General features: G+C 44.6%; 1 protein-coding gene across 1 annotated transcript in view; it reads right to left on the reverse strand.

Annotated features, from left to right (window-relative positions):
* LOC121577721 (rho guanine nucleotide exchange factor 10-like protein) overlaps nucleotides 1-18885 on the reverse strand; it is a 158694-nt gene that overhangs the window by 12931 nt on the left and 126878 nt on the right. The window contains exons 24-25 of the mRNA XM_045223702.1: nucleotides 14439-14581; nucleotides 1829-2000 (exon numbers count right to left, since the gene is read on the reverse strand). Of these exons, the coding sequence (XP_045079637.1) occupies nucleotides 1829-2000; nucleotides 14439-14581 (315 nt within the window). The remainder of the gene's footprint in view (nucleotides 1-1828; nucleotides 2001-14438; nucleotides 14582-18885) is intronic.

Consider the following 18885-nt stretch of genomic DNA (forward strand, 5'->3'; position numbering starts at 1 on the left):
GGAACCACACATGTAGAGATCATCCATTCACCTACTCTGCGTCTCACAAAGACACGGCGGTTGGAACCAAAAATCTCAAATTTGGACTCATCACACAGAAGGACAGATGTCCACTGGTCTAATGTCCATTGCTCATGTTTCTTGGCCCAAACAAGTCTCTTCTTCTTATTGGTGTCCTTTAGTAGTGGTTTCTTTGCAGCAATCGACCACGAAGGCTTGATTCACGCAGTCTCCTCTGAACAGTTGATATTGAGATGTGTCTTTTACTTGAACTCTGTGAAGCATTTATTTGGGCTGCAAAATTGCCGGTTTTGAGGCTGGTAACTCTAATGAACCTATCCTCTGCATCAGAGGTAACTCTGGTCTTCCTTTCCTGTGGCGGACCTCATGAGAGACAGTTTCATTATAGCTCTTGATGGTTTTTGCGACTGCACTTGAGGAAACTTTCAAAGTTCTTGACATTTTCTGGACTACTAACCTTTATGTCTTAAATTATTGATGGACTGTTGTTTCTCTTTGCTTATTTGAGCTGTTCTTGCCATAATATGGACTTGGTCTTTTACCAACTAGGGGTATCTTCTGTATACCAACTCTACCTTGTCACAACACAAGTGATTGGCTGAAACGCATTAAGAAGGAAAGAAATTCCACAAATTAACTTTTTAAAGGGCACACATGTTAATTGAAATGTATTCCAGGTGACTACCTCATGAATCTGGTTGAGAGAATGCCAAGAGTGTGCAAAGCTGTCATCAAGGCAAAGGGTGGCTACTTTGAAGAATCTCAAATATAAAATATATTTTGATTGGTTTAACACTTTTTGTGTTACTACATGATTCCATATGTATTATTTCATAGTTTTGATGTCTTCACTATTATTCTACAATGTAGAAAACAGTACAAATCAAGAAAAACCCTTGAATGAGTAGGTGTGTCCAAACTTTTGACTGGTACTGTATACATCATCCTAAAGGGGTTGCAGTGAGAGGTAGAATGAGGGTGAGATGAAGACAGAGAAGGTGGGTGAGAAGAAAGAGATGTGGCAGCACAAAATGAAAGGGAGAAAGATAAGGTGAGAAGAGAGAAAAGGTGAAAGAGGAGAGAAGAAAATATGGAGAGACGCAGTTAGAAAGAAGGGGGCAAAACTGGCACAATACCAGCTTTGCAGGGACATTGAAGGAAAAACAAGTGTTTCCATGGCAACTCCTGCAATGAAACATTTGCCTGGCAGCATCCTTCATGACTCTACTCTATTTATTAATTCCAGCGTCTTACCCTACAGCTTCATTAGGGCTTCCCGGGTTCCGGATGCTACTTATTCAGGTCAATCCCTGGAGCACAGGACCCAAGGAGCAGCTATCTCCAGCAAGACAAGACAAGACCAGAATACCATTCCAGCAAGGAGCGCAGAGTCGGCGTGGCTTAATTGGTGCCCTCTCATTGCTCTTGTACAATGAGGGCCCCAAAAACGGACTAATGTATGCCATATGTTTTCCTCCTAAGCCCACTAATACAGCAGGTCAGGCTCATGCATTTGCATGTGCTTGAAGACAAATTTGATCGTGATAGAAAATTGCAAAGACTTGTGGAGTTGACGCTGTGCCATACAACACTTGACTTAAGTGTTTTCTAAAATACTTCAAGAACAACCAAGAATGGGCCGTCAAAATTATAGTGATGCATTAAATCAGAGGGCTTAAGGGCAGGTGTGTTTTAGAGGGTAACATTGAGCTCTACTGTATAAACAGAAGGAAAACATTGGCCCCTGGAATGAGGAGGCCAAGATGAATCCCTATGCCAACCTGAGGGTGGGCATTCTGTACTGTACCTGGGTTGTGCAAAGATACTCGTGTGGAGATGTTGATTTCCTGCAGATGCTCCAGTGTCTCAGTGTGGAACAGGCGAATAGAAGAGCCCTCACTAAAGGCCATCCAGACTCCTCCCCCAGCCCGCACCATATGGGCCACGCTCACCATGGGGTCTGGGTGCACCTCAAACCTCTGGAAGAGAGGGAAGGAGGGAAGCAGTGAATAACATCACCATGGAAACCATAGTAGAGATGGGACTTAAAATAGGCATAGAGCTGTAAAGCAAATGCTTACACACAGAACATGTAGATAAAATCAATGACCAAACAGTATGGCCACCTTTAGACCCGGTTTACATTGGTATTTTAAATGAGATATACTGTAGATCTGAGTTTTTTATAAGTCCGATTAATTTTACATGTAGAGATCCTCGTCTAAATGCAATAGACCAGATGTGATTTGTTTTGTCAAATCACGGGATGCTATCTGGGTTGGCTTGCTCTGCTATAAAATATAAGGGTTATGTGAGGAACTGCTGAGGTACATGTTTCCAATCTGGGAAAAAAATAATCCTAGAGAAATCTGGAAATCTATAATACCGGTATATTGCATTATGGCTATCAAAAACAAATTAAATCAAATCAAAATGTATTTGCCACATGCGCCGAATACAACAGGTGTAGACATTACCGTGAAATGCTTACTTACAGCGCTTAATCAACAATGCATTTATCTTTTAATAAAAAAGTAAAATAAAACAACAACAACAGAAATGTGTTGAGAAAAAAGAGCAGAATTAAAATAAAATAACAGTAGGGAGGCTATATACAGGGCGGTACCGGTGCAGAGTCAATGTGCAGGGGCACCGGCTAGTTGAGGTAGTTGAGGTAATAAGTACATGTGGGTAGAGTTAAAGTGACTATGCATAAATAATTAACAGGGGGCAGTGCAAGTAGTCCGGGTAGCCATGATTAGCTGTTCAGGAGTCTTATGGCTTGGGGGTAGAAGCTGTTGAGAAGCCTTTTGAACCTAGACTTGACGCACCGGTACCGTTTGCCATGCGATAGCAGAGGGAACAGTCTATGACTAGGGTGGCTGGAGTCTTAGACAATTTTGAGGGCCTTCCTCTGACACCGCCTGGTATAGAGGTCCTGGATGGCAGGAAGCTTGGCCCCAGTGATGTACTGGGCCATACACACTACCCTCTGTAGTGCCTTGCGGTCGGAGGCTGAGCAGTTGCCATACCAGGCGGTGATGCAACCAGTCAGGATGCTCTCGATGGTGCAGCTGTATAACTTTTTGAGGATCTGAGGACCCATGCCAAATCTTTTCAGTCTCCTGAGGGGTAATAGGCTTTGTCGTGCCCTCTTCACGACTGTCTTGGTGTGTTTGGACCATGATAGTTCGTTGGTGATGTGGACACCAAGGAACTTGAAGCTCTCAACCTGTTCCACTACAGCCCCGTCGATGAGAATGGGGGCGTGCTCAGTCCTCTTTTTTTTCCTGTAGTCCACAATCATCTCCTTTGTCTTGGTCACGTTGAGGGAGAGGTTGTTATCCTGGTACCACACGGCCAGGTCTCTGACCTCCTCCCTATTGGCTGTCTCATCGTTGTCGGTGATCAGTGATCAGTGCCTGGCCATGCAGTCATGGGTGAACAGGGAGTACAGGAGGAGACTGAGCATGCACCCCTGAGGGGCCCCCGTGTTGAGGATCAGCGTGGCAGATGTGTTGTTACCTACACTTACCATCTGGGGAGGTAGGTGTTTAGTCCCAGGATCCTTAGCTTAGTGATGAGCTTTGAGGGAACTATGGTGTTGAACGCTGAGCTGTAGTTAATGAATAGCATTCTCACGTAGGTGTTCCTCTTGTCCAGGTGGGAAAGGGCAGTTTGGAGTGTAATAGAGATTGCATCATCTGTGGATCTGTTGGGGCGGTATGAAAATTGGAGTGGGTCTAGGGTTTCTGGGATAATGGTGTTGATGTGAGCCATGACCAGCCTTTCAAAGCACTTCATGGCTACAGACGTCAGTGCTACGGGTCGGTAGTCATTTAGGCAGGTTATCTTAGTGTCCTTGGGCACGGGGACTATGGTGGTCTGCTTGAAACATGTTGGTATTACAGACTCAGTCAGGGACATGTTGAAAATGTCAGTGAAGACACTTGCCAGTTGGTCAGCACATGCTCGGAGTACACGTCCTGGTAATCCGTCTGGCCCTGCGGCCTTGTGAATGTTGACCTGCTTAAAAAGTCTTACTCACATCGGCTACGGAGAACGTGATCACATAGTCATCCGGAACAGCTGGTGCCCTCATGCATGCTTCAGTGTTGCTTGCCTCGAAGCGAGCATAGAAGTGGTTTAGCTTGTCTGGTAGGCTTGTGTCACTGGGCAGCTCGCGGCTGTGCTTCCCTTTGTAGTCTGTAATAGTTTGTAAGCCCTGCCACATCCGACGAGTGTCAGAGCCGGTGTAGTACCATTCAATCTTAGTCCTGTATTGACTCTTTGCCTGTTTGATGTGATGTTATGTTACTGTCTGTAATTGCTTCTTTACCAATGCTCTGCACATCATCACAATTTTATGGACCTGATTGTAGACATCTAATCCATAATGAAGTTATAATATCATAGATATGACTTTTTTAAACGTATGCATGCACATAAAAACTCACCCACCCACATACAAGCACACACTAAAATGTTCACACTAAAGAAAGTACTGTGTTTCGATGACATATAAGAACCCGTCTCCAGGAGTTGTAGTTAATAGTGTTGTATAATAATGTTGCATAATCACCTTCCGGTGTAAAAAACATGGAGATTAAAAACAAAAAACAATGTTTTAAAGCTGAAATATGTAACGTTTTGGGCGATCTGACCAAATTCAAATAGAATTGTGAGTTATAGATCTGTCATACTCATTACAAGCACATCTAAGAAGCAGTAAATCTGTTCAATCTGCGCTATTTCTATGCTTCCCGTTCTTATGTTTTACTTTTGGTTTTGTACACCAGCTTCAAACAGCTGAAAATACAATATTTTTGGTTAACATATATTTCAGAGTGGTTTAGATGGTACAATGATTCTCTGCACTCATTGTTTTGTTTTGTCATTGTTTTGTCACATAAACTGAAATTAAGCAAACTTTTAGAAATGTAGCAACCAGGAAATAGCCGAGCGAACTCTGCATATTGCACCTTTAAGTGATAATTAGGCTGAAAAAGAAAGGAAATCCACATGAGCACCACAATGCCTACTACATCCTTGCTCTACCTAGGTTTCCCATCACAGAGCTTTGACCTACTACAGTAGCTACAGTGCCTTGCAAAGTATTCATCCCCCTTGGAGTTTTTCCTATTTTGTTGCATTACAATCTGTAATTAAAATGGATTTTTATTTGGATTTCATGTAATGGACATACAGAAAATAGTCCAAATTGGTGAAGTGAAATGAAAAAAATAACTTGTTTCAACAAATTCTAAAAAATAAATAACGGAAAAGTGGTGCGAGCATATGTATTCACCCCCTTTGCTATGAAGCCCCTAAATAAGATCTGGTGCATCCAATTACCTTCAGAAGTCACATAATTAGTTAAATAAAGTCCACCTGTGTGCAATCTAAGTGTCACATGATCTCAGTATATACAGTGGGGAGAACAAGTATTTGATACACTGCCGATTTTGCAGGTTTTCCTACTTACAAAGCATGTAGAGGTCTGTAATTTTTTTTATCATAGGTACACTTCAACTGTGAGAGACGGAATCTAAAACAAAAATCCAGAAAATCCCATTGTATGATTTTTAAGTAATTAATTTGTATTTTATTGCATGACATAAGTATTTGATACATCAGAAAAGCAGAACTTAATATTTGGTACAGAAACCTTTGTTTGCAATTACAGAGATCATACGTTTCCTGTAGGTCTTGACCAGGTTTGCACACACTGCAGCAGGGATTTTGGCCCACACCTCCATACAGACCTTCTCCAGATCCTTCAGGTTTCGGGGCTGTCGCTGGGCAATACGGACATTCAGCTCCCTCCAAAGATGTTCTATTGGGTTCAGGTCTGGAGACTGGCTAGGCCACTCCAGGACCTTTAGATGCTTCTTACGGAGCCACTCCTTAGTTGCCCTGGCTGTGTGTTTCGGGTCGTTGTCATGCTGGAAGACCCAGCCACGACCCATCTTCAATGCTCTTACTGAGGGAAGGAGGTTGTTGGCCAAGATCTCGCGATACATGGCCCCATCCATCCTCCCCTCAATACTGTGCAGTCATCCTGTCCCCGTTGCAGAAAAGCATCCCCAAAGAATGATGTTTCCACCTCCGTGCTTCACGGTTGGGATGGTGTTCTTGGGGTTGTACTCATCCTTCTTCTTCCTCCAAACACGGCAAGTGGAGTTTAGACCAAAAAGCTCTATTTTTGTCTCATCAGACCACATGACCTTCTCCCATTCCTCCTCTGGATCATCCAGATGGTCATTGGCAAACTTCAGATGGGCCTGGACATGCGCTGGCTTGAGCAGGGGGACCTGCAGGATTTTAATCCATGACGGCGTACTGTGTTACTAATGGTTTTCTTTGAGACTGTGGTCCCAGCTCTCTTCAGGTCATTGACCAGGTCCTGCCATGTAGTTCTGGGCTTATCCCTCACCTTCATCATGATCATTGATGCCCCATGAGGTGAGATCTTGCATGGAGCCCCAGACCGAGGGTGATTGACTGTCATCTTGAACTTCTTCCATTTTCTAATAATTGCGCCAACAGTTGTTGCCTTCTCACCAAGCTGCTTGCCTATTGTCCTGTAGCCCATCCCAGCCTTGTGCAGGTCTACAATTTTATCCCTGATGTCCTTACACATCTCTCTGGTCTTGGCCATTGTGGAGAGGTTGGAGTCTGTTTGATTGAGTGTGTGGACAGGTGTCTTTTATACAGGTAACGAGTTCAAAAAGGTGCAGTTAAAACAGGTAATGAGTGGAGAACAGGAGGGCTTCTTAAAGAAAAACTAACAGGTCTGTGAGAGCCGGAATTCTTACTGGTTGGTAGGTGATCAAATACTTATGTCATGCAATAAAATGCAAATTAATTACTTAAAAATCCTACAATGTGATATTCTGGATTTTTGTTTTAGATTCCGTCTCTCACACTCTACATGCTTTGTAAGCAGGAAAACCTGCAAAATCGGCAGTGTATCAAAATACTTGTTCTCCCCACTGTATACACCTGTTCTGAAAGGCCCCAGAGTCTGCAACACCACTAAGCAAGGGGCACCACCAAGCAAGCGGCACCATGAAGACCAAGGAGCTCTCCAAACAGGTCAGGGACAAATTTGTGGAGAAGTACAGATCAGGGTTGGGTTATAAAAAAATATCAGAAACTTTAAACATCCCACGGAGCACCATTAAATCCATTATTAAAAAAAATTGAAAGAATATGGCACAACAACAAACCTGCCAAGAGAGGGCCGCCCACCAAAACTCACGGACCAGGCAAGGAGGGCATTAATCAGAGAGGCAACAAAGAGACCAAAGATAACCCTGACGGAGCTGCAAAGCTCCACAGCGGAGATTGGAGTATCTGTCCATATGACCACTTTAAGCCGTACACTCCACAGAGCTGGGCTTTACGGAAGAGTGGCCAGAAAAAAGCCATTGCTTAAAGCAAACATGTTTGGTGTTCGCCAAAAGGCATGTGGGGGACTCCCCAAACATATGGAAGAAGGTACTCTGGTCAGATGAGACTGAAATAGAGCTTTTTGGCCATCAAGGAAAAAGTTAAGTCTGTCGCAAACCCAACACCTCTCAACACCCCGAGAACACCATGAAGCATAGTGGTGGCAGCATCATGCTGTGGGGATGTTTTTCCATCGGCAGGGACTGGGAAACTGGTCAGAATTGAAGGAATGATGGATGGCGCTAAATACAGGGAAATTCTTGAGGGAAACCTGTTTCAGTCTTCCATAGATTTGAGACTGGGACGGAGGTTCACCTTCCAGCAGGACAATGACCCTAAGCATACTGCTAAAGCAACACTCGAGTGGTTTAAGGGGAAACATTAAAATGTATTGGAATGGCCTATTCAAAGCCCAGACCTCAATCCAATTGAGAATCTGCGGTAAGACTTAAAGATTGCTGTACACCAGCGGAACCAATCCAACTTGAAGGAGCTGGAGCAGTTTTGCCTTGAAGAATGGGCCAAAATCCCAGTGGCTAGATGTGCCAAGCTTATAGAGACATACCCCAAGAGACTTGCAGCTGTAATTGCTGCAAAAGGTGGCTCTACAAAGTATTGACTTTGGGGGGTGAATAGTTATGCACACTCAAATTTTCTGTTTTTTTTTGTCTTATTTCTTGTTTGTTTCACCCCAAAAATTATTTTGCATCTTCAAAGTGGTAGGCATCTTGTGTAAATCAAATGATACAAACCCCCCAAAAATCCATTTTAATTCCAGGTTGTAAGGCAACAAAATAGGAAAAATACCAAGGGGGTTGAATACTTTCGCAAGCCACTGTATGTTGGTCTATTATACTTCAAACAATGTGTAGGCAGGTTTCTTAGGATTCAAACCGTCTCAAACAGTCTAATTCATACTCTTAGAGGAGGTGCTTCCACAATAATGTGATTTGTACCGCATACAAGGTCAATTATTGGATTCTTCACACACCACTAATTCATACTCTTCAGAGGGATAATGGATTTTACAGTGTCATGCTATTAAAATAATGTGTGTGTATACAGTATATTAGCACCACATCCTTAGGCTGTATGTATTTTTAGATATAGGCCTATTGTAAATTGTAGCATCACCATCTTTATTGCAAGAAGAAAAACTAATACAAACATAACTTTAAGCTACATATTCATTTGACAGAGGTAATGAACTGTCCAATGATCATCACAGCAATTGATTAAACAGGACCATGTTTGCATATTCTGAGCTTATGTCAATATTACACAGATAAGCTAACATTACAGAAATCAGGAATGCAGACAGGCTTTTTCTATCTGAGTAACTGTGTCCAACACACCACCACAACCTGTTGTTATGATGGGCACCTACTGACCAAAAAAAAGAATGTTATTATGAAAATAAAACATTTTCTCAATGATGTCTTGTATCCAGGACCTCTATACCAGGCAATGTCAGAGGAAGGCCCTAAAAGTGGTCAAAGACCCAAGTCATGGACTGTTTTCCCTGCTACCGCACGGCAAGTGGTACTGATGCATCAAGTCTTGAACCAACAAGACCCTGAACAGGCCAAAAGACTGCTAAATAGTTAAACAAATAGCATTTCACTGTTAGTCACATTTGTTGTTTACAAAGCATGTGACAAATAAAATGTGATTTGATTTATATTGCTAAAATAAAGATTAAAGGAAATAAAGGCAGGCACCACATTACTACAAGACAAAACAGCTCAGTCAAACAAGCCTGATGGTCTTGTAAGTATAAAAACAAAGCATGCTTTCATGTAATAAAAATAAGCTTGGAAAGGAAGTGGAATGGGATAATATCTTAGTGTGGTGTGTGAAGAATCCAATAATTTACCTTGTACAGTATGCGATACAAATCACATTACTGTGGTAGCAGCTCCTCTAACAATATGAATAAGGCTGTTTGAGAAGGTTTGAATCCTAATCAACCTGCCTACACGTTGTGGCGCCGGAGGGGAAGGCTGCCGTTTTACGGGCTCTAACCAACTGTGCTATTTTGTTTGTGTTTTCACATTGTTTGTAACTTATTTTGTACATAATGTTGCTGCTACCGTCTCTTATGACCGAAAAGAGCTTCTGGAAATCAGAACAGCGATTACTCACCTCGAACTGGACGAAGATGTATTAATTAATGAGTTCAATGCGAAGGATATACTGCTTCTCTGAGACCAGGCCCAAATCTCTGTCATTCGCGTGAAGAAAAGACGGAAATACAGGGGGCGGAGATCGGGGTGCCTTGTGAGAATTTGTCGGCGAGTGGGTAACCCGCCTCTACCATCCGTTCTACTGGTCAACGTGCAATCACTGGAAAATAAACTGGATGATCTCCGTTCGAGACTATCCTACCAACGGGACATTAAAAACTATAATATCTTATGTTTCACCGAGTTGTGGCTGAATGACGAAGGACAGAACAGCTACATCTGGTAAGACGAGGGGTGGGGGTGTGTGTCTATTTGTCAATAACAGCTGTTGCGTGATGTCTAATATTAAAGATGTCTCGAGGTATTGCTCACCTGAGGTATAGTACCTCATGATAAGCTGTAGACCACACTATCTACCAAGAGAGTTTTCATCTATATTATTCGTAGCTGTCTATTTACCACCACAAACCTAAGACTGCACTCAACGAGCAGTATACGGCCATAAGCAAACAAGAAAATGCTCATCCAGAAGTGGCGCTCCTAGTGGCCGGGGACTTTAATGCAGGCAAACTAAAATCCATTTGACCTAATTTCTACCAGCATGTCACATGTGCAACCAGAGAGATAAAAACTCTAGACCACCTTTACTCCACACACAGAGACGCATACAAATCTGACCATAATTATATTCTCCTGATTCCTGCTTACAAGCAAAAACTAAAGGAGGAAGTACCAGTAACTCGCTCAATACAGAAGTGGTCAGATGACGCAGATGCTACGCTACAGGACTGTTTTGCTAGCACAGATTGGAATATGTTTCGGGATTCATCCAATGGCATTGAGGAGTATACCTCCTCAGTCACCGGCTTCATCAATAAGTGCATCGACGACGTCGTCCCCACAGGTATGAGTACATATCCCAACCAGAAGCCATGGATTACAGGCAACATCCGCACTGAGCTAAATGCTAGAGCTGCCACTTTCAAGCAGCGGGACACTAAAAATAAATCCCGCTATGCCCTCAGACGAACCATCAAACAGGCAAAGCATCAATACAGGACTAAGATTGAATCCTACTACACCGGCTCTGACGCTCGTCAGATATGGCAGGGCTTGCAAACTATTACGCATTACAAAGGGAAAACCAGCCGCAAGCTTCCCAGTGATGCGAGCCTACCAGATGAGCTAAATGCCTTTTATGCTCGCTTCGAGGCAAGCAACACTGAAACATGAATGAGAGCACCAGCTGTTCCGGCCGACTGTGTGATCACGCTCTCCGTAGCCGATGTGAGCAAGACCTTTAAACAGGTCAACATTCACAAGGCCACTGGGCCAGACGGATTACCAGGACGTGTACTCAGAGCATGCATGGACCAACTGGCAAGTGTCTCCCTGACCGAGTCTGTAATACCTACATGTTTCAAGCAGACCACCATAGTCACTGTGCCCAAGAAAGTGAAGGTAACCTGCCTAAATAACTATCGCCCTGTAGCACTCACGTCGGTAGCCATGAAGTGCTTTGAAAGGCTGGTCATGACTCACATCAACACCATCATCCCGGAAACCCTAGACCCAATCCAATTCACATACCTCCCCAACAGATCCTCAGATGACGCAATCTCAATCGCACTCCACACTGCCCTTTACCACCTGGACAAAAGGCACACCTATGTGAGAATGCTGTTCATTGACTACAGCTCAGCGTTCAACACCATAGTGCCCACAAAGCCCATCACTAAGCTAAGGACCCTGGGACTAAACACCTCCCTCTGCAACTGGATCCTGGACTTCCTGACTGGCCGCCCCTAGGTGGTAAGGGTAGGCAACAACACATCTGCCACGCTGCTCCTCAACATTGGGGCCCTTCAGGGGTGTGTGCTTAGTCCGCTCCTGTACTCGCTGTTCACCCACGACTGCGTGGCCAAGCACGACTCCAACACCATCATTAAGTTTACTGATGACACAACAGTGGTAGGCCTGATCACCGACAACAATGAGACAGCCTATAGGGAGGAGGTCAGAGACCTGGCAGTGTGGTGCCAGGACAACAACCTCTCCCTCAATGTGAGCAAGACAAAGGATCATGGACTACAGGAAAAGGAGGGCCGAACAGGATTGTTGGTTAAGGGCTTGTAAGTAAGCATTTCACGGTAAGGTCTATAGCTGTTGTATTCAGCGCATGTGACAAATAACATTTGATTACATTTGATTTTGAAGTACTTGATAACAAAAGACCAGTAGAAAATCTGAATGTAGCCCTCTTTAGAGGGTTCCACAAAACCCAAGAAGGCCAGATGACTGGAAATTACCAACCCTGCTTTCTCAGAAGGCCATAGTGTGTCTCTCTTGAGCTTGTAATTAACTGCACCAATGATTCATAGAAGGGGGCATCTTTTCAACTGTGTCAGTATACGACATCCTCCTACCCTCCAACTTCTCAAGAGCACAGGAAAAGATAAGTATTTTCAGGCACAAACTCTTAATGAGTCGCCGAGGAAGAGCAACATGCCTTATCATGGCTAGGCATGCTACCCCCCAAGGTCTGCACCATGACAGGGGCTGGCTCTGGCATCATCTCCCGGGTCCTCTCACTCTTAGTTCATGAGTCAGGGGCTAAGAGATTAGTCAGAAAGAGAGAGAGACAGAGTGAGAGAGTGAGAGAGTGAGAGTGTGAGAGAGAGAGAGAGAGGGGTGATGAGGGATGCTCCCCCCGTGCACCGGCGGACAGGGATTACCACCTGTTTGTGTGCCCTTGCCAGAGGGACCTCCTTTGTTTGAGAGTGGGGAGAGAATATAACCTTTTGATGTGCTTTCTCTTTTAATTGACTCCGCAGCAGTAGGTGCATGCTCTGCTCCTCCTGGGAGGAGAGGATACTGCATCTCTTCCATTTTCAAGTGCAACCATAAAAAAAATATGTTTGGTCACAGTTTATTTGGATAGTCCAGATGGTCATACTATCAAGAAACTACTGTGTATATTATACATTTACGTCATTTAGCAGACGCTCTTATCCAGAGCGACTTACAGGAGCAATTAGGGTTAAGTGCCTTGCTCAAGGGCACATCGACAGATTTTTCACCTAGTCGGCTCGGGGATTAGAACCAGCGACCTTTCGGTTACTGGCACAACGCTCTTAACCACTAAGCTACCTGCCGCTCTGCATAGTCACTTTAACTCTAACCACATGTACATATTACCTAAATTACCTCGACTAACCTGTGCCCCCAAACATTGACTCTGTACCGGTACCCCCCCTGTATATAGCCCTCTACTGTTATTTTATTTTACTGCTGCTCTTTAAATATTTTTTTATTTTATTTTTTACTTATTTTATTTTTTACTTAACACTTATTTTTCTTAAAACTGCATTGTTGGTTAAGGGCTTGTAAGTAACCATTTCACTGTAAGGTTGTACTCGGCGCATGTGGCAAATACAATTTTATTTTATTTTATTTGAATTATGAGGGGGGGCTAATCAGTGATTTTGATTTGAACAGACTAATTCTTATTTAACAGGCTAATCATTGGCTGACACCCTATCATCATGACACCTTGTCTAGCATATGTTTCACTAGATATGTCATTATCTGGCTGCTTTAAATTTGATCTTTCCATGTATACTAGTGAGGCCAAAAACAAAACAATGCCATAGCCACAGTAATAATGAATTAACTGGTAGGGTAATTTAATTGAAGAGGTTAGTGGAAGTGATATTTGTTTACAGGGCTGCGTGACCGCCATCCTTGACAACATTGGATACTGCCTGGCTTGCCTGGTTAGGCTCTGACGACAGGCCTGATTTAGAACCCTTCTTTTTGAGGGCAGATGGGCAATTCCCACAACTCTGTCATAATGCAGAGCACACACACAGGTCGCTTCAAGACCACTAAGGGAGGAAAAGGGGGAGAAGGAGGAGAGATGGATGCAGATCCACAGGGCTGTCTGAGGGGCTTTCTTCTGTTTGCTTGGCACACCGCATTGTCACCCCAGTGTGGCGCTGCCCATTTACACAGGAGCTTTGCAGGGAGCGCAGTGTAGCCCACCGTGTTAACCGCCGGCTCTATCAAGGATCATCAATTCAAAATAGAGCAGAGCTGACAATAAGGCTGTTCTAACTTAGGTCAACTGGCTAGACCACTAAAGTAGTAGAGAGGGGTGAGTCTGAGTGATCACGACCCTGGCCTGCGCCCCCATCACAAAGTTATTGCTCAGCCCCAGGGGCAAGTGCTGCTTCCCTGATCCCGGTTCTGCATCACAGCTCCAGTGTCAGCCCTCTAGGGTGTGCATTAGTAAGGAAGACAGGGTTATGAAAGGAGCGACCAGCGACGACCTGAGCACACACGCCTGTTCAACGCAGAGGAGGGATATGCTGGAGCCAGCCAGACAGAACCTTGTCTCCTTTGCGTGGTCACTCAGCTGGCTAAGCTCTGATCTCCAGAGGACTGGACAGGCAGGAAAGTGTACAAGCACAGAGAGCAACTGCTGGCTCAAAACTCATTCTGTACTCAGGGTAAGTAACAATGTAGGACTAAAGGAGATTTAAGTTCCAATATAGTTTACAATTCCAATAGTAAGCGTGTTGAATTGAGTGTTGAGGAAAGGACAGGATATTGTTGGGATTGTTGAGACTATTCTGTGCATGAGCCTCTGCTCTAAGGCAGTTGTGAAAAGTATGCCAGACGGAGATGAAGATGCTTTTCAGGAGCATTTCAGGAGGCTTGTGTTTGTGTGCTGTTGTGCAAAGTATAAAGCACATGGTGCATCTCCTATTGTACCTGGGTGGCAAGGCTGGAGCCCTCGATGACGGTCACAGAGTTGGCACAGCTGGCCCACACAGAGTCCTCCAGTACCAGAAGAGTCCGCACCGGCTCTGGGCCCACAATAACAGTCCTGCAGGAGTCTGGCTCCCACAGCTCACCTGAGAACACAACAAATGTATTTGTCACATACATGTGTTTAGCAGATGTTATAGCGGGTGTAGCGAAATGCTTGTGCTTCTAGCTCCGACAGTGCAGTAATATCTAACAATTTCACAACATATACCCAATACACACAAAACTAGTAAGGAATGGGATTTAAGAATATATGCATATATGGACAAGCAATGACAGAGCGGCATGGACTAAGATACAGTAGAATATTATAGAATAGAATGCAGTATATACATATGAGATGAGTAGTGCAAGATATGTAAACATTATTAAAGTGACTAGTGTTCCATTTCTTAAAGTGGCCAGTGATTTCAATAGGCAGCAGCAGCCTCTAATGTGCTAGTGATGGCTATTTAACAGTCTGATGGCCTTGAGATAGAAGCTGTTTTTCTTTCTCTTGCTCCCAGCTTTGATGCACCTGTACTGACCTCGCCTTCTGGATGATAGCGGGGTGAACAGGCAGTGGCTCGGGTGGTTGATGTCCTTGATGAGCTTTTTGGCCTTCCTGTGACATTGGGTGATGTATGTGTCTTGGAGGGCTGGTAGTTTGCCCCCGGTAATGCGTTCGGCAGACCGCACCACCCTCTAGAGAGCCCTGCGGTTGTGGGCGGTGCAGTTGCCATATCAAGCGGTGATACAGCCCGACAGGATGCTCTCGATTGTGCATCTGTAAAGGTTTGTGAGGGTTTTAGGTGCTAAGCTGAATTTCTTCAGCCTCCTGAGGTTGAAGAGGCTCTGTTGCGCCTTCTTCACCACACTATCTGCGTGGGTGGACCATTTCAGTTTGTCGGTGATGGGTATGCCAAGGCACTTGAAGCTTTCCACCTTCTCCACTGCGGTCCCGTCGATGTGGATAGGGGGGTGCACCCTCTGCTGTTTCCTGAAGTCCACGATCGTCTCCTTTGTTTTGTTGATGTTGAGTGAGAGGTTATTTTCCTGGCATCACACTCCCAGAACCCTCACCTCCTCCCTGTAGGCGGTCTCGTCATTGTTGGTAATCAAGCCTACTACTGTGGTGTCATCTGCAAACTTGATGATTGAGTTGGAGGCGTGCTTGGCCACGCAGTCATGGGTGAACAGGGAGTACAGGAGGGGGCTGAGCACGCATCCTTGTGGGGCCCCAGTGTTGAGGATCAGTGAAGTGGAGATGTTGTTTCCTACCTTCACCACCTGGGGGCGGCCCGTCAGGAAGTCCAGGACCTAGTTGCACAGGGCGGGGTTCAGACCCAGGGCCTCGAGCTTAATGATGAGCTTGGAGGGTACTATGGTGTTGAATGCTGAGCTATAGTCAATGAACAGCATTCTTACATAGGTATTCCTCTTGTCCAGATGGGATAGGGCAGTGTGCAATGTGATGGCGATTGCATCGTCTGTGGATCTATTGGGGCGGTAAGCAAATTGAAGTGGGTCTAGGGTGACAACTAAGGTAGATGTTATATGATGCTTGACTAGTCTCTCAAAGCACTTCATGATGACATAGGTGAGTGCTACAGGGCGATAGTCATTTAGTTCAGTTACCTTTGCTTTCTTGGGTACAGGAACAATGGTGGCCATCCTGAGGCATGTGGGAACAGCAGACTGGGAAAGGGAGAGATTGAATATGTCCATAAACACACCAGCCAGCTGGTCTGCGCATGCTCTGAGGACGCGGCTAGGGATGCGGTCTGGGCCGGCAGCCTTGTAGGGGTTAACATGCTTAAAATGTCTTAATCACGTCGGCCATGGAGAAGGAGAGGCCACAGTCCTTGGTAGTGGGCCTCATCAGTGGCACTGTGTTATCCTCAAAGTGGGCGAAGAAGGTGTTTAGCTTGTCTGGAAGCGAGACGTTGGTGTCGGCGGCGTGGCTGGTTTTCTTTTTGTAGTCTGTGATTGTCTGTAGACCCTGCCACATATGTCTTGTGTCTGAGCCGTTGAATTGCGACTCCACTTTGTCTCTATACTGATGTTTTGCCAGTTTAATTGCCTTGCGGAGTGAGTAGCTACACTGTTTGTATTCTGCCATATTCCCAGTCACCTTGCCATGGTTGAATGCGGTGGTTCGCGCTTTTAGATTTGCGCGAATGCTGCCGTCTATCCATGGTTTTTGGTTAGGGTAGGTTTTAATAGTCACAGTGGACACAACATCACCTATACACTTCCTCATAAACTCAGTCACTGTTTCAGTGTATTCGTCTAAATTATTTTCGGAAGCTACCCGGAAAATATCCCAGTCCGTGTGATCAAAACAATCTTGAAGCGTGGATTCCGATTGGTCAGACCAGCGTTGAATAGTCCTTAGCATGGGTACTTCCTGTTTGAGTTTCTGCCTATAGGAAGGGAGAAGCAAAATGGAGTCGTGGTCAGATTTGCCGAAAGGAGGGCGGGGGAGGGCCTTATAACCATCCCGGAAGTTTGAATAGCAATGGTCGAGGATTTTAGCAGCGCGAGTACAACAGTCGATATGTTGATAGAACTTCGGCAGCCTAGTCCTCATATTTGCTTTGTTAGAATCCCCGGCTACAATAAATGCAGCCTCAGGATATGTGTTTTCCAGTTTGCATAAAGTCTAGTGAAGTTCTTTGAGGGCCGTCGTTGTATCGGCTTGAGGGCGGATATACACGGCCGTGACTATAACCAAATAAAATTATCTTGGGAGATAGTACCGTCGGCATTTGATTGTGAGATATTCTAGGTCGGGTGAACAGAAGGACACTAGTTCCTGTATGTTACTACAATTACACCATGAGTCATTAATCATGAAACACACACCTCCGCCCTTCTGCTTCCCGGAGAGATATTTATTCCTGTCTGCTCGATGAACTGAGAACCCATCTGGCTGGACCGATTTCGACAGAATATCCCAAGAGAGCCATGTTTCCGTGAAACAGAGTATGTTACAGGCCTTGATGTCTCTCTGGAAAGAAATCCTTGCCCATAGTTCATCGAATTTGTTAACCAAAGATTGAACATTAGCGAGTAGGATACTTGGAAGCGGTGGGTGGTGTGCGTGCCTCCTAAATCGAACCAGCAGGCCGCTCCGAGTGCCTCTCCTCCGCTGGCGATGTTTTGGGTCAGCCGCTGGGTGTGCATTAGTAAGGAAGACAGGGTTATGAAAGGAGCAACCAGCGACGACCTGAGCACACACGCCTGTTCAACGCAGAGGAGGGATATGCTGGACACAACCAACACTCAGGATTAGAACACTTTAAACTGACGATATAAGATCACTTTATTCGTCAGTTGTACACAAGGTCCAACCGAAATGTTACTTCCGCTTTTTTATCCCAACCCCTCCAAAAGACACACATACATACATATTGTAGAAGGGTGTCCATTGAGCAGTTGTAGTGGGGGGTTAAGTGCCTTGCTCAAGGGCACAACGGCAGGCAAAAGCATCTAGGATTTGATACCAGCAACCCTCCGATTGCCAGCTCACTTTCTGACAGATTTCCTGTCAGACCAGGGACTAGAACTGGCAACCCTTCGGCTGCTGGTTCTCCTCTCTAACCCCTAGGGTACCTGCCGCCCATTACTCCGACTTTACAAAGGACAAATCAAAGCTCTGCTAAAACAGCTGACAAAATCATGACTTGTTATGACCAGTTTATGATTATGTTTTAAATACATGCAACACTTTCTGTTTGACTATGAAATGTGGTGATTCAGCAGCTGTTGCCTTGAGCAAGGCAATTAAACTAAATGTCTTCTACTTACACTGAAGCAACTTGCCCTGGTGTTTGCTAGACAAATATTCCAAAGTGAAAACACATACAAATACTTATACTTACTGTTTCACAAGCACACACGTGCATGCGCAACTAAGCATGCACATGCGCACACATACACACAAACAGACATACACACATACACGCGCACTCACGTATGCACACACCAGCTTGAATCACAATTTGATGAAAGCAAAGTGCCTCTGGAATATGCTTTGAGGCTCGTGCCCTAAACAATAATTAATTCCTAACACCCACATGCTAATAACTGCCATACAATTTAATCAGCTTTCCAACTTCTTTATCGCAACTTCATTTTTTCCCCATCAGTGTGAAAATGAAGCAGACCTTTTTCCTTTGAGTTGTAATCACGGGGCACCCATACCTGCTACTGTGGCAGCGTGTTATGAAGCGCATTACATAAGCTTTTCATTTGCAGTGCGTTAATGAAGCAACATTTTAGAAGAAAGTGCACCCAGCCATTTAATTAACATTTTGAGTTGTTTATATATTGCCTTTCAAACTAGAATAGCTTCACAATGACTTCTGACTTGCCCAGGTTAATTGCTTGGTCGTGTTATAAATGT

Source organism: Coregonus clupeaformis, chromosome 12, assembly GCF_020615455.1.
Source record: "Coregonus clupeaformis isolate EN_2021a chromosome 12, ASM2061545v1, whole genome shotgun sequence".
NCBI classification, from domain to species: Eukaryota; Metazoa; Chordata; class Actinopteri; order Salmoniformes; family Salmonidae; genus Coregonus; species Coregonus clupeaformis.